A 17189-nucleotide genomic window follows, 5' to 3' on the forward strand; every position below is an offset into this window, starting at 1 on the left:
CCATTGTCCATCAGTCTCCTCCGTGCCGTGTCTCCTGTCCAGTACAGAATGTGTTCAGACAAATTTACATAAACGTTGGATCTCAGTGTGACTCTGAAGTGCTGTACGTTTGCAATTTGTTTTCTCCCCGACAAAACCCACAATGTCGATGAAACGTTCTGCACCGACAAAGACGCCTACGAAGGTTTGAACTTTGAGAGAGTTTAAACGAGAGAGAAATGTGAGAAAATGTTAACGCCTGTGTGAGAAAAGTGTATAAAGTGTGTGGTGTTGCAGCACATTTGGAAATCGGTGAAGAAACATTTTTGATGAGTAAGATCTGACACCAGCAGAATGAAAATACTTCCTCATTTTCTTTCTCGGTAAAAGTCGCTCCCATTCCAGCCACGAGAAAGTGAATTTGAAATAAGAGACTCAGCAAATGAGACTTTGAAACGACGAGAAGAAGTTTACGTTTATGTGCAAGTAATGTTGAAATGTAGAGATAAACCACAACGATTATTTAGGGCGACACTTTAGTCCTGGTTTAGTCCTGGTTTAGTCCTGGTTTAGTCCCAAGTTTGATTGAATATCGAGGCAAGAAATACATTTTTTTTACCTGCTGCTGTGACTGATACTGATATTTAGCCGCTAAGATGCATTAATGGGACTCGTTATCGATTTAAAGTTACAGTAACGATCAAAAACATGTATTGCTAACGCTAACGAGGGCCATTTCAAGGAAAGAAGGCGCCTGATTTGTCTGTTGTTAATGTTCATGTCTTGATTTACAAACACACTAGTGGAATAAAAAAAACCAGGATCATGTAGATAAAGTTAAAAAAAATAAGTAAATAAAAAAAATAAAAAAATATCTCAAAATAATTAAAAAAACAAACATTTAAATAATAAAAAATAAAGAAAAAAAAACAAAAAAAATGTATAGTAAAAATAACTTAAAACAAACTTTAAAATACCAAAAAAACTAGAACTCAAAATAAATTTAAAAAAATAAATAAATAATAAACTTTAAAAAATAAACTGAAAATAACAAAAAAAAATTACCAATAAACTCTAAATGACAAAAAATTTAAGAAAATAAATTAAAAAATACCTCAAAATAACAAAAAACCCTCAAAATAACTAAAAAAAAATAAAAAAATAAATAAATACATAAACTTAAAAAAATAAACTCAAAATAAGTAAAAAAAATAAATAAAAATGAAGCAATAAACTCAAAATAACAAAAAAAACCCTCAAAATAACTCAAATAAATAAATACATAAACTTAAAAAATAAACTCAAAATAACTAAAAAAAAAAATAAAAAAATGAAGCAATAAACTCAAAAAAAAAAAAAAGAACCCCAGGACCATGTAGAGGGTTAATATGAACATTTATGACCAAAATGAGTCTGAAGCAGCAGAGACAGAGAAAGAGTCGATGGAGCCAGAACTACGCCTGTGATCACTTCCTACGTCCATTTATATCTACGGTCTGTGGTCACATATCTTCATTTAACTCTTTTCTATTTCCATTTTGACTCATTTGTCTGTTGCACAACGAGAACAGGCCAGTGCAAAAAAACAACAAAATATCAGTATTGAGTCTGTGAACAGAAACATCGCCCGTTCCTGTAGTTCAAATCGAGTTCTGCCATTTTCCATCGGCCCAGCCTCTTGAAAAAAGTACAAATAAATAAAATAAAACTCTAATACTTGTATAGTGTCATAGCGTCTCCGCGGTGGGGCAGGTTAAGTCCTCTGTGTACTTCAGCGTGGGTTGGGTTAGATCCTGTTGGACCACCGAGTTCTTTTGACTCAGAGACAGTTTGAAGATGGAGCCTCTGGTGAAACCGCGCGGCGTCCTGCAAACCGACGCCAAACAGAAGTGCATGACGCTGGGGGAGAAGAAGATGAAGACCCACGGATCGATGATGGAGTTGATGGAGATGAAGCGCAGGGCCACGAGGTCGGCCTGGTGCGACTCCTTACGCCGTTCGAACGAGTTCATGTAGACGCGGATCTGGAAGAGACAAAAAACGACAGCAGTGTTTGTGTTTTATCAGTGAAGTCATCCCTCTGCTAACAGTCTGCCATATCTGCGTCTAAGCTAACATCCTGGTTATTAAACTCTAGACACGGCTATAAACGTGACTCAACGCTTATCAAGGCTCTCAGCACGGAAAAAAGAGTTTGGAAATGGCAGAAAAGATGTGAAATTAGCCATATTTTTGTCCAGAAATTAGACCAGACAGTAAAATATAAGCCCTGATTAGCTTGAGTCTCTATGGTTCTCATCTCTGCGGATCATTCTGTTATAATTTACACATTTTAAATCACAATATTCATCTAAAACGACTTCATAAAAACAGTTCAAGCCGATTTGAAGTTCAAAACTGCGGTGTCAAAGTGGGCGTGTCACAGTGGGCGTGTCACAGTGGGCGTGTCACAGTGGGGGCGTGTCACAGTGGGCGTGTCACAGTGAAGGTGAAAACTGGGATTTATCGACAAAATGGCGTCTTCAAAACAGTGGATTAAAGATTAAACTCAAACGTGAATCAGTCCAAATAAAACTTCAGAGACTCAACGAGAAGAAACGACTAAAACACACGTGTCAAACTCAAGGCCCCTGAGCCAAATGTGGCCCTCCACCTCATTTTACGTGGCCCTCGACAGGATAAATTAAAAGGTGTGATGGTCTTAAAATGTCATTTTATCTGGAAATACACAGTTACACATATTTTTACATCTACGCAAACACATATGTAATATTTGTAACTTGAATAAGTAATAAATACAGAAACAGTTAATTAACAAGTTTAAAAAGTATTTACATTTTGCTGATGTGGCCCTCGGTGAAAATGTGACACGCCTGGACTAGGACATGGATAAAATCGGGATAGGACAATAAACAATAATATACTGTATTTCGAAAAAAAACTTAAATAAACTTAAAAAAAAAAAAAAAAAAACTTAAAATAACAAAAAAAAATAATAAAAATAACTTAAAAAAACCCTCAAAATAACAAAAATAAAATTATAATAAAAATAACTTTTAAAAAAAAACTCAAAATAACAGTTATTGCCCCTGGGCCCCCAAATTTCTGTGGACGGCCCTGCTCATCCGTAATATTTTCTGTTTAAAGTGAGAATTACCCAGCTCCATAACAACTTTAATCATTATCGTGATGTAATTGTTTATCGTAATTATTTTTCTCATGATAATTGTCACACAAAATTTCAAGACTGGAGTTAAAAATGTGAAAAGTGTTTGCAGAATTTGTCTGATTAAACTTTTCTGTTGAGATTGGGGTTTAGTGACGCTGCTGTTGAGCCTCTTACTCCGACATTAGAAAAGCCATATAAATATTTGCACGGGAGGACAACAGGAAGTGTGCAGGGGACACCACGATGCATTCGAGAGCGGAGGATATTTGAATTACCCTGAGCCTGTGAGCCTCTCTGTGTTTGCTTTTCAAATGGAGGCCACTTAGAAAAATCCATGTCTGAGTGCAGCCTGTGGTTTTAAGGATTGATTCTGGGAACAGATCTGGAGTCAGCGTCTTTCCAGTCAAACCAGGGAAATAACGACAACGAGAAGACGACGTTTACATTCTGTCAGTGTGAAACCAGACTTAGTGAGCTTGAGTCTTTATAGTTCTCATCTCTGTGGATCGTTTTGTTATAATTTACACTTTTTAAATCACAATATTCATCTAAGACGAGAACGAGGGGACGAGAGAGGAGACGAGAATGAGGAGACAAGAACAAGGAGACAAGAATGAGGAGACGAGAACGAGGAGATGAGAACAAGGAGACAAGAATGAGGAGACGAGAGAGGAGACGAGAGAGGAGACGAGAATGAGGAGATGAGAACGAGGAGACGAGAACGAGGAGACGAAAACGAGACGAGAACGAGGGGACGAGAACGAGGAGACGAGAACGAGGAGATGAGAGAGGAGACAAGAGAGGAGACGAGAACGAAGAGATGAGAGGAGACGAGAATGAGGAGACGAGAATGAGGAGATGAGAGAGGAGAACGAGGAGATGAGAACAAGGAGACAAGAATGAGGAGACGAGAACGAGGAGACGAGAACGAGGAGACGAGAACGAGGAGACGAGAACGAGGAGACGAGAACGAGGAGACAAGAGAGGAGACGAGAACGAGGAGACGAGAACGAGGAGACGAGAACGAGGAGACGAGAACAAGGAGACGAGAACAAGGAGACGAGAGTGAGTAAATGAAAGAGGAGACAAGAGAGACGTGAGTGAGCGACAGTGGGCGTGTCACAGAGGGCGTGTCACAGTGGGCGTGTCACAGTGGGCGTGTCACAGTGGGCGTGTCACAGTGGGCGTGTCACAGAGGGCGTGTCACAGTGGGCGTGTCACAGTGGGCGTGTCCAGGTGGAGGTTAAACGGGGTTAGATCGACAAAATGGCGTCTTAAAAACAGTGGATTAAAGATTAAACTCAAACATGAATCAGTCCAAATAAAACTTCAGAAGTGAACAGTTTGAACACGTCCGACCTCTTTCTGTATTTGACCTTTTTCAAAGTGCTGAATTTTATTGTATTACACAAATATCTTGGGAATAAGCCTCAACTTTGAGAGCGAACAAACACGACACAATCCAGGGAAGTTGTAACTGATCCAGAGTTTTTAAAACAGCCTGTGATTCTCTGGGGTCCAGCTCAACAATAAACCGGTAAAAGGCTCACGGCAGGTCTCATTCTCTCACTTAATACTGTTTAGGTTCTGTTTTTATGTTTTAAAGTCATTTCCTGTTCTAAAGTAATAAATCCACAATAGAAATTAACATCGTGCTCGAGGGGACGTTCGAGAAAAGCCATTAAAAAACACTTAGAGGCTCGATCTGTTCATTTAAACATTCAAATGACGACTGGAAAATGTTAATGTGATGGAACGTCGCCTTTGTTTATTAAACCCACAGACAAAGAAGTGACTAAAAGAGTGAGACGTCCCCACAGCGTTCAGCTCCAAATGAAGCTCAACGAGGACGGAGCGATTACAGCGGCGAATCAGGAGCGACCTCGGGGAAAGGAGGACCTGATGTGTCTGTGTTTAATGTTCATGTGTGGATTTACAGACACAATAGTGAAATAAAAACCCCAGGATCATGTAGACACAGTTTAAAAAAAATATATACTAAAAAAAAAAAAAAAAAAGAAAAAAAACCCTTCAAATAATAAAAAAAGAAAATAAACCAAAAAATACCCCATCAAAAAAAAAAATTATAATAAAAATAACAAAAAAAACTCGAAATAACTAAAAATAAGCAACTTAAAAATAAACTCAAAGTAATTTAAAAAAAAAAGAATAATACAGAAAATAAACTAAAAAAAGACCTCAAAATAACTACAAAATTATAATAAAAATAACTTTAAAAAAACCCTCAAAATAACAAAAAAACTAAATCTCAAAATAATAAAAAAACCCTCTAAACTCTAAATAATTAAAATAAATATATAAATAAAAAAATTAAAAATAAAGAAAATAAAAAACACCTCAAAATAACAAAAAATAATATTTTTTTTTTTTTAAACCCTCAAAATAAGAAAAAAAAACTAAATCTCAAAATAACTAAAAACAACCCTTAAAAATAAACTCAAAATAACTAAAAAAAAAAAATAATAATAATCAATCAAATAAAGAAAATAAACTTAAATAAATAAAACACCTTAACAAAAAAATACAATAAAAATAAGGGGGAAAAAACTCAAAATAACAAAAAAAAGGAAAAAAAAACCCAACTAAACTGAAACTCAAAATAACTAAAAAAACAACAACAAAAAAACAAAACTAAAACTTAAAAAATAAACTCCAAATAACTAAAAATAAAAACCCCAGGATCATGTAGAGGGTTAATACAAACATTTAAGACCAAAATGACGAGTCTGACAGATGCAGGGACAGAAAGAGGACAGAGTTTTTCAATAGAAAATGAATTGGAGCCAGAGTTGTTGCTCACTTCCTGTTTGTAGTGCGGCAGCTAGCAGGTTAGCTCGGTCTATTTATATAAACAGTGTATGGTTGAAGCTCATTTGGGTGTTGTCATCTTTGTGTGAACTCGAGTCTATTTCTATTTCGTTTTCTTTTTCTCTCCCAGCGTCGACAGGAAGTGTAATAAAAGAGCGAATGTGAACGGTCTGCGCCTCAACAGACACATTCCTCTTTAATATCACACACCTTTACACACATTCACACACATTCACACACACTTACACACATTTACAGACTCAGTGTGGATCGTGGACAAATATTGTTCATAATAATAAAGATGGAAGACGCTCAAACTCGTGGCACATCTTAATACTGTATATGGTGTGGAAAAAAGTGAAGAGGATGGTACTATTACTGCAAATACTACTGCAACTACTACTGCAACTACAACACCCATCACCCAGAGTCATACTTCAGTGACTAGTACTATCACAAACTATGATTTTACTATTACTACTACTACTGTTACTCCAAGTCCTCCTGACCCTGTTCAAACACAGAACAAAAAACACAAACTTTAAAAACAGGAGCAGGTCGATTCTAAATGTTTCTCACATTATTAAAGTTCAACAGTGACAGAGTTTAAAGTTTAATGTTTAAATGTTTAAATATTTAAATGTTTAAATGTGTAAACGTTTAACTATTCTTCAAATTGATTCTATTTTTGGGAAGTAAAAGAAACACAAAGTTTGTTCCTCATTTCAGTTTTAGTGTGGACAGTTTTTAGACGAGATGATCAGGAGATTCTGGATTAAAAGTTCTTCTTCTCTGCTCTAATGACCTTTCTCCTCTTTCACTCCCTCTTTCCTCCTCTCCTTTCTCCTCTTTCTCTCTCCTCCTCTCTCACTCGCTCTCTCTCCCTTCTCTTTTTTCTCTCATCCTCTCCCTCTCTCCTCTTTCTCTGTCCTCCTCTCTCCCTCTCCTCTTTCTCTCTCCGACTCTCCCCCTCTCTCTTGATCTCTCCTCTTTTGCTCTCCTTCTCTCCCTCTCTGCTCTTTCTCCCTCCTCTTTCTCTCTCTCCTCTCCTTCTCACTTCCTCTCTCCTCCTCTCCTCTTTCTCTCTCCTCTCCCTCCGCCTCTTCTCTATTCTCTCTCTCCTCCTCTCTCTTTCTCCCTCCTCCTCTCTCTCCTCTCTCCTCCTCTCTCTCCTCTCTCCTCCTCTCTCTCCTCTCTCCTCCTCTCTCTCTCTTTCTCTCTCCTCTCCCTCTCTCCTCTCCCTCTCCTTTTCTCTCTGACAGATGGATGATGTATTTTTATGTTTTTGGGCGACAGTTTAAATGTGATGAAGCTGCAGAGAGAAGAGATTTGTCCACTCGTCTGAGACAGAGAGAGAGAAGGAGAGAAGAGAGAGAGAAGGAGGAGAGAAGGAGGAGAGGAGGAGACAGTTTAAATGCTGAAGCTGCAGAGTTTTTCAGTCTGAGACACTTCACTTCTGCTGATTCATTAAATGGATTAATAAAATTATTTATTACATTGAAAAGTTTGTCCTTAAAATCATAAAGTGCTGATAGTTTGGTTTTGTTAAAAAGACACAGACGCAACAAAACGATAGACGCACACTCAGGATTTTATTCTACTGACACAAATGTGAATAAACTAAAATAAATTTAAATAAGTTTATTTTTCTACAGTTAAACTTCAGTTTGACTCTGACTCTTTTTAATATTTAACGAGCTCAGGGAAAACCGCAGCCTCGTCCGCTCCACTGGCACCAGAACAACAAAACGTAACTCGATACGTCTGATACGGCGTTGGCGTTGGCGGCGTGCTCTCCTGACCCCGGCGTCGTGTCACTTTACCATCTGGACTCTGATCATCGTTTATATAAAGACTTTAATTAAATATTTATTCACACACGTGTTTGAAGGACGAGGGACAGAAAACAAAGACGAGAGCGACGGACGTGGGCGGAGCTCGTGGGCGGAGCTCGTCGACGCTTGCGGTTACAGCGGCTAATCTGGAGCGGAGTTTCAATGTTTGCTCAAGATCCAAGTGTAAATATCACAAATATAATGGAAAAGACGAGAGCGAACGATGAGACACACACACAAACACAGACACACACAGACCCCGACACACACACACAGACACAGACACACAAAGACACAGACACACACACATTTCAAGCTGAGTTCAAGTTCATAAACTGCGGTGTCCAATAGGAGCTGACGTCGCCGTAAACGTCGTCACAATAAAGAGTCGTGTAGCTGTGGCGCCCCCTATGGACAGATGCACGTCGCACTAGAGCAGAGCGTTTTTTAAAAATTTGCGCCGAAATGACGACGCGACGCTGCAGAATCCTACGAGTATCAACGATTAAGGAAATAAAACTGGAGAAGGAAGAAGTACGTCACAGTGGGCGTGTCACAGTGGGCGTGTCACAGTGGGCGTGTCACAGTGGGCGTGTCACAGTGGGCGTGTCGCAGTGGGCGTGTCACAGTGGGCGTGTCACAATGTCAAATACAACTTCAAAGGCTCAACGAGAAGAAACGACTAGAACATGGAGAAACATCTGAACAGAACAATTTAAAAACCACGTCTGATTTAATTTTCCATAGCAGCTCGCTCTTTAAAGTGTACTCCCCGTGTGTGTGTGTGTGTGTGTGTGTGTGTGCGTGTGTGTGTGTGTGTGCGCGCTCTATCGTCGCTTTAACCTTCCCTCTGCTTCGTCTTTAAACGTGGCGTTCCCAGACGGCGTCGTTATCTGTATAAACTCAGATGATTCGATTACTGTGATCGCGGCGGCCTCTCCGTGGATCTGACCCGTGACCTGCCCTTTTCTCATACATGTCTTATCGTCATGGAGACATTTGTTTAATCTCATTGTGAAAACGTCTCTGACAAAACTGTTAAAGCTCCATGGACACAAGCGGGTGGAGGAGTCTCTACCAGAAAAGTTCCATAATGCGTCTTTAAACAGTCAGTTTTAAAATAAAGCCTGATGTAAGTGAGACCAAACTGAGACCAAACCGGGACCAAACCGACACCAAACCGGGACCAAACCGGGACCGAACGGAGACCAAACTGAGACCGAACTGGGACCAAACTGGGACAAAACCGAGACCAAACTGAGACCGAACCGAGACCGAACGGAGACCAAACTGAGACCGAACCGGGACCGAACGGAGACCAAACTGAGACCGAACCGGGACCGAACCGAGACCAAACTGGGACCAAACTGGGACCAAACCGAGACCAAACCGAGACCAAACCGGGACCAAACTGAGACCAAACGGAGACCAAACTGGGACTAAAATGAGACCAAACTGGGACCAAACCGGGACTAAACTGGGTCTAAACTGGGACTAAACTGGGTCTAAACTGGGACTTGTTTTTTCTCATCGTTTCTGAAATAACTCGACGTTCAGCTGCTCATATCGACATAAAACTGGACTGAACAGAGACAAACACTGATGCAAATGAAATGGTTTTTTGTTCTCATGAAACGACTCAATTAAAATGCGCCGTCAGACTCCGGGCTCCACTTGAGCGTGGCGTTCTGTGAGGCTGGAGTGGCGTCCTCAGGGTCCACCGTCTGTGTTTGAAAAGAGTTTGACATTTCCACAGCTTTTGTTTGAGTTTGTCGTGTTTTTAAACCTCAGATCGTCATGTGGACCTGTCGTCTGATGATCAATTATCACATTAAACGTCTCGTGTAGAAGGTCGACCCTGAGCAGGACGGCCACGAGCTCAACTTCAGTTTGTGTTTCAGAATAATTAACCCGAGCAGCGTCGACAGAACGAGAGAAAAACTGAGGTCTAATTCTGAAGAGGCTGAACAAATATTCGATTAAAAGAAACGTTTAAGACGGAGTTTTACATCAGAGCAAATCTGAGAAGGAATCAAAATGTTTGAGGCAAATCTGAGACAAGACTCTGGACTAGGATGGGACTAGACAGGGGCTAAAAAGGGACTAAACTGGGACCAAACTGGGACTAAAATGAGACCAAACTGAGACTTAAGTGGGACTAAAATGGGACTAAACTGAGACCAAACTGAGACTAAACTGGGACTAAAATGAGACTTAAGTGGGACTAAAATGGGACTAAACTGAGACTAAAATGGGACTAAAATGAGACCAAACTGAGACTAAACTGAGACCAAATTGAGACCAAACTGAGACTAAAATGGGACTAAACTCTGGACTAAACTCTGGACTAGAACATGACTGTTTTTTCTTCAGTTTGTGTTTCATAACAATTCGCGGAGCAGCGTCGACAGAAAAAGAGAAAAACTGGAGTCTAAGTCTGAAGAGGAATCTCAGCTAAACCCAAGATGTGAACAAATATTCAAATAAAAGACACGTTTAAGAGTAAAACTGAGCAGAATCAAAGATGGCTGAAGCATCTGGACTTGGACACGGTGAGGTTTTGTCCCGCCCCTGAAGAAGAACGACTCTGTGGTTTATGTGCGTTTGGAGAAGCGGAAAGTGAAGCTCATTTTTTGTCGTTTTGTCCATTTTATGATAAATTTATAAATCCTTTATTTGATGAAACGTTGCCCCGGTGACCTGAGATGTTCTGGTGTGAAGGTCGTTTCAGTCTAAGGTTTATACGTCGGCTTCATTTCTCTGTAAAGTCTGGAGGAAGCGGTAAATTATCTTGTTTAAAAGAGTCTGTTGGTGTTTGTAACGGGTGTTTTGTATTTTATTTTATTGTATTTTGTTATTGGCGTCTTATAAATCCATTAATAAAACAGATTGATTCATTAACCTCCTGAGACCTGGTGTCCACATGACACGTTTTGGGTTGTCTAGGCCACAGTGTAAATTTTTAGCAAACAACAGCAACAAGAACATGTTCAATTTTGAATATTTCTAAGAGTTTAGAATATTTATTTTTTATTTATTTATTTTTATGTATTTTATTATTTATTTTATTATTTAATTTTATTTGTTTTTTATTTATTTTATTTATTTATTTTTATTTTTTTATTTATTTTATTATTTATTTATTTTATTTATGTTTTTGTTTTTTGGGTGTTTTTTTTTAATTAATTTATTTTTAAAGTTAAAGGTTAAAGTGACACAAAATGGACTCACGTGAGGTTTAATCCATGTTAGCTCGTCGTTAGCGCATCAAAAACAGACCTGGAGTTGTTTTATTATTAGTCTGTCACGTCTCCGAAGCTCCAAACGCTCTGTTCCACCTCGTGATGTCATCAAGTGGTCGTGTTCAGTTCGTTAACACCTCCTTCCTCCTTCCTCGTTCGTCGTGATGTGCTCAAACCTTCAGAGTTTTCTACGCACCACAATTGAACTAATGAGCTCGTGTTTCGTTCTCCAGACGCCGCTCACGTTTCATCGACGCTAATCGTCCCTGGGAATCATAAAGTTTGGTTTGTGGTCGTGTAAATCTGTCCGTTTCAATCGGGTTTGTGGGTTTGAACTTTTATTCTCTTATAGGAAAAGTGTAAAAATGGTGGAGGACTCGTGGTCTGACGTTGCACTTCCTGCTCTGAGGCGTAGAGCGTGTGATTGTGACGTCACCGCGGCGTGTCCAGGCTAACGGTTATAGCGGCTAATCTGGAGACGTCAGGATTTAACAGAGAGTCAGGTCTGAGGGACTAGACTGGGACTAGACTGGGACTAGACTGGGACTAGTGTGGGACTAGACTGGGACTAGACTGGGACTAGAGTGAGACTAGAGTGAGACTAGAGTGAGACTAGAGTGGGACTAGACTGGGACTAGACTGGGACTAGAGTGGGACTAGACTGGGACTAGAGTGGGACTAGAGTGGGACTAAAATGGGACTAAAATTGGATTTGGACAAGACTAGAACAAGAGTAGACCAGAACTAGACTCTGGACCAGACCAGGACTAGACCAGGACCAGACCAGGACCAGACCAGGACCAGACCAGGACCAGACCAGGACCAGACCAGGACAAACTGGGCCAAAGGATCAAACCAGGACAAGACTGAACTCACCCAGTCGTTTTACAGTTTTAGTCGTTTTACAGGTTTATCTTTCGTTCTCTCTCCAGACTCGGGGGAGGTGATTTATGTGGCCACAGCTGCCCTGGGGCAGACTGGGTAAACATGGCTGCCCCTCCCACCCCTCTGACCTCTGACCTCTGACCTCTGAAGTTAGCCCCTCAGATGGTAAACTGACTCAACATCTCACGTGAACTTTTAATCCAAGATCTCATGATTGTGGCTAAAAAGAGAACCACAGAGAAGAGGAAGGAGGGAGAGGAGGAGAGAGGGAGAGAAAAAGACAAGAGGAGGAGAGAAAAGGACGAGAGGAGGAGAGAGAGAGAGAAAGGAGGAGAGGAGAGAGAGAGAAAGGAGGAGAGGGGAGAGAGGGAGAGAAAAAGACGAGAGGAGGAGAGAGAGAGAAAGGAGAAGAGAAAAGGACGAGAGGAGGAGAGAGAGAGAAAGGAGGAGAGGGGAGAGAGGGAGAGAAAAAGACAAGAGGAGGAGAGAGGACGAAGAAGAACTTTTAATCCAAGATCTCACGATTGTCTACGGCTAAAAACTGAACAAAAGAGAAGAGGAGAGAGGGAGAGGAGAGAGGAGGAAAGAAGGAGAGGATAAAACAGACAAGAGGAGGAGAGAAGATGAGGAGAAGAACTTTTATCACCAGATCTCATGATTGTCTACGGCTAAAAACCGGCCGCACTAGAACTGAAATGAGGAACAAATCTTTTGGTTATTTTACTTTTGAAAAAGGGAAACACTGCAGCATTTTAATAAAGTGAAGAGAAACATTTAGACTCAACCTGCTCCTGATTTTAACATTTGTTTTGTTTTGTTTTGTATAAGTAAAGATCAATAAAAACGACATTAAACTGCTGCGTGTTTTGTTTGTGTCGTGCGTTTTCTGCTCTTACCACTAGGGGCATGGTGCAGATGATGAAGATGATGGTCATAAACACGAGGAGGATGAGATGCTCCACCTCCTCCGCCATCGACAGCGCCCGTCGCTCGCTTTTGGACCTCGTCGGCGCCACCACGGACCCGTTCCTCCTGCGTCTCTGGTACATTCTGAACAGCTGATACACCACGAACAGATTACACGCCACTATCGCTAGCACTAGCACTAGCATCACCGTGGCGTATAAGTTAGCGTAAACGCGGTCCTTTTTGTGTTCTGGGTTCATGTCAATAAAACACCAAGTCCCGGGACAGTACTGGACGTATTTCCCAAATCCGGTGAACGGTAAGAGGCAGAACAAGGCGCTTAAAAAGAAAACAGTCGGAATGATGAAGTACGCGCATTTTCTGGTGACGTAGCGGCTGTAGAGGTACGGATACCCGATCGCTAAACATCGTTCCAACGCCATCGTAAACAACAGAGACATCGTGGCGAGGCTGAAAAACGTCATGCTCAACCCGAAGTACGAGCACACCGAGCGACTCTCCGGCGTGAACCCGACCAGCGTAGTGTTTTTGGAGTAGGACAGCTGCACGAGGGGGCTGACCAGGCACGTCCCCGTCAAATCCGTGACCACCAGAGCAATGATGAGGACGTGGAACAGCGCGCGCCGCCGGTTTCCGTTCATTTTGTTCTCTCTGCGTCTCCGGATGTCCAGGATGACCAAAGCGGCGACGTTGCCGAAGATCCCGGCGCCGAACATGATGGCGCTGATGACGGGGCTGGTGCTGGAGTCGATGTGCTCTATCCGGTGACACGGGTCGTCTTTGTCGGACAACATCACGGCGGTTTGAAATGCGCGCGTTTGTTTTTACTGGAGTTTGGAGCGCTGGGTTATATAGTTATCGGCTGCCATCCTGGAAAAGACAACAACAACAAAAAAACGTTTGGTGCGTATTTAGGCTGAGTTCTTCTTTTCTCAAACTGAAAACGCTCCGTTCCACCTTGTGATGTCATCAAGTGGCGATACAGGAAGTGGTTGGTTATGTTTTTAAACTCCGCGCACCTTCATTTCTAGAATCATTTGGATCGTTTCAGCGCTGGAATAGCCGCTTATCTCGACTGAACTAAAGATAAAACGTAGCCGTTAGCTTGAAAACTACCACTTGATGACATCACAAGGTGGAACAGAGCGTTTTGAGCTTCGGAGATGTGACAGACTAATGATAAAGCGTGACTCAAACATGTGTAAAATGAAACAAAACACAACTCCAGGTCTGTTTTTGCACATTAAAACATGACTTAACGCTCATAAGAGTCAGTTTTGTGTCATTTTTAAAGATTATTTAAAAGCTCCAACTCTAAATAAAAACATGCAGTGGACTTTTGCGTCACATCACATGACCAAACCGCCTTTTCTAGATGTGTCTGTTTTTAAATACGTGATGCGCTGTGGTTGAATCTGGTCCGATGCGTTTCAACGAGCTCGTTTTCATGTTCATAATGTGCTAAATTTACTTAAAAACATAACTCTTTAATAACTGCCCTTCCTGTCGTCGCGTATCTTCAAACTGCGTCTGGTCGGGTTTGCAGCAAAGTCATATCCTGTTGTAGTTTTTCTTTTTTTTGTTTTGGTGAGTGGACATGTGGTAATCCATGTTTAGAACCACCCCCGTGTTGTATAGAGATGTTTTGTGTTACGTTTATTATCACATATAAACCACGTGCACTTCCAGACGTGACCACTAGGGGCGTCTCTTCTGGTTTCTCACACATTTTTCAGCTTTTGTGGCTTTTTCTTCCCAGTTTTCATGGTGGATTGTGTTTCGTTCTGACTCAACTCGGAGCTGAGGTCCCATGACGAGGCTGCAGCTGTTGTGAGGACGTTAGCTAACATTCGGTCCGACAGCTGTTTTAGCATTATCGGCACGTCGGACTGTCACAATCGATACGATATACGGACGTAAATGAAAATATTTAAACTATTTTATGTCACTCGTGCAATTAAATAAAGCAAAATAATCCAATTAAGTCGACAGGATCCGTAGAAGTTAGTTATTCAGCTCAAATCTGATCATTTTACAACAAACATGACAAAATTCTTCACATTTTTGCAAAGAAAATGTACCAGAGTAAATATTAAAGTGCTCTACTGTCGTTTCCTCGTCACACACAGACCTGGAGTTGTTTTTTTTGTTTCATTTTCACATGTTTAACACAAACAAACCTGCAGATTTAGGTTGAGCTCTTCTCTCAAACTGAAAACACTCTGTTCCACCTTGTGATGTCATCGTGTGGCGATACAGGAAGTGCTCCGCTGTGTTTTTAAACTCCACACACCTTCATTTCTCGAATCATTTGGATCATTTCAGCTCCTGGAATAGCTACGTATCTCGACTGAACTAAAGGTAAAATGAGCTGTTTTTAACTTGAAAACTACCACTTGATGACATCACAAGGTGGAACAGAGCGTTTTGAGCTTTGGAGATGTTACAGACTCATAATAAAGGAAACAAAACACAACTCCAGGTCTGTTTTTGATGCGCTGACGACATTATAACATGGATTAAAGCTCAAATTTATGACTTTAAATCTCAAAAACACATAGTTCCAGTTTTCACATATTTGAGTTTATGTCTGAATTATCGTGACTGGCCTTTTTCTGAATCTTTCAAAGAGCTGTTCAAAAGACTGGCTCTGTTATATTTATTTATATGACAGAATTCAATGTGAAAAGTCATTTTATCCACAAACTAATCACAAAGAAAGCACCAAACTCTCTGCTTTAACGCGCGTATCGCCTGCGCTGCTCCTGTTGTGACTTTTGTGTTGGTTCGGTGTTAATCTGCGTAAAAACTCAACAATCTGCACAAAAATCTTGACTGGCCGCTCACCTGCAGCTCTGCCCATGGTGCCACGCGCTCTCTGTGTGTCTCTGTCCCCCGTGTCTGTGCGTAAAGCAGATCCACGGCGCGGTTTAAACCCTGGAGCGAATCTGTCCTATCACCAGATGAGCCCCGGTGACGCGCGTCGCTGGGGGCGCCTCTGCACAGATCTGATGCGGTAGATAACCACAGCCTCGATAGTTCCTGTAAATCAAACAGAAACGCTCATCATCGTGGGCGTCATTCCAGTTTAGATCTGTCAAGACACGTGTTGGCCAATGCGTAAAAGTTACCCAAACCGTGGAAAAAAACACACTGCGGTTTGGAGATTCGTGAATTATCCCAGGTTTTTTGAGTAGATAAAAATATTTAAGGTGTTAGTTGGTGTTTTGAGTCATCAATCAAGACATGGATTTGTAAAAACACCTCGAGAAAGAGTCAGTTTTCCCCCGCGAAGCTGCGAGAATGAGGCGCTCACCTTCTGTTTGCGCCGCTCCCGTGCGTAAAGTTTGGCGATATTTCCGTATAAAAGTAAAAAATCCGTGTTTCTCCCGCGGGGCTGCGTTTCTTCTCTGGTTTCTCCGTGTTCTCCTGGAGGTGCGCGGGGCAGAGGAGCGTCGCTGTGATGAGGGAGGCATGAATGAGCCCGAGTACACGCAGCGCGCCCGTGACGTGTGCGCCTTTTACGCACGCCCCCTGCTTGAATATTCAGGCACGAGGGAATCAGAAGCGTCACTTTTAGGAACGGCTCCTCGTGTAGAAGTGACCCGGAGAGCCGTGAACGGTCCCAGAGGATTGAGTTACGAGTGAATCATTTTTTTAAAAGTGAAATTGATTTTGACTTTATGACATTTTGTGTTGAATCGACATTTTATAAAGAGGTTTGCTGTTTTAAATGGAAAAGTGTCATTTATTAAGGGCCCAGATTACACTGTTTAAAGGGCCCATATTACACTCTTTAAAGGCCCATATTACACTGTTTAAAGGCCCATATTACTCTGTTTAAAGGGCCCATATTACACTGTTTAAAGGGCCCATATTACACTGTTTAAAGGGCCCATATTACTCTGTTTAAAGGGCCCATATTACACTGTTTAAAGGGCCCATATTACACTGTTTAAAGGGCCATATTCCTCTATTCTCTGTTCTGTTTAAATGTTGTTTTTTCATCACAAACAGACCTGGAGTTGTGTTTTGTTTCATTCACACATGCTGAGTTCGTCTCTTAAACTGAAAACACTCTGTTCCACCTTGTGATGTCATCATGTGGTGATACAGGAAGTGCTCCACTGTGTTTTTAAACTCCACACACCTTCATTTATAGAATCATTTGGATCATTTCAGCTCCTGGAATAGCTACTTATCTCGACTGAACTAAAGGTAAAAGGAGCTGTTCACTTGAAAACTACCACTTGATGACATCACAAGGTGGAATGTCGCGTTTTGAGCTTTGGAGATGTGACAGACAAATAATAAAGTGCGACT

At 41.2% G+C, this 17189-nt stretch overlaps 1 protein-coding gene across 1 annotated transcript; it reads right to left on the reverse strand.

The window, feature by feature from the left end:
* Window positions 1–1349: 1349 nt before the first annotated feature.
* On the reverse strand, window positions 1350–16328 carry ptger2a (prostaglandin E receptor 2a (subtype EP2)). Its single transcript, XM_033981576.2, has 4 exons — window positions 16183–16328; window positions 15714–15908; window positions 12836–13736; window positions 1350–2003 (listed from the first exon to the last, which is right to left on the reverse strand). Exons 3-4 carry the CDS (start codon window positions 13658–13660, stop codon window positions 1707–1709), a joined length of 1122 nt encoding a protein of 373 aa, XP_033837467.1. The 5' UTR covers window positions 13661–13736; window positions 15714–15908; window positions 16183–16328; the 3' UTR covers window positions 1350–1706.
* Between the last annotated feature and the right edge of the window lie 861 nt (window positions 16329–17189).

The sequence above is a fragment of the Periophthalmus magnuspinnatus genome, chromosome 2, assembly GCF_009829125.3.
Source record: "Periophthalmus magnuspinnatus isolate fPerMag1 chromosome 2, fPerMag1.2.pri, whole genome shotgun sequence".
NCBI classification, from domain to species: Eukaryota; Metazoa; Chordata; class Actinopteri; order Gobiiformes; family Gobiidae; genus Periophthalmus; species Periophthalmus magnuspinnatus.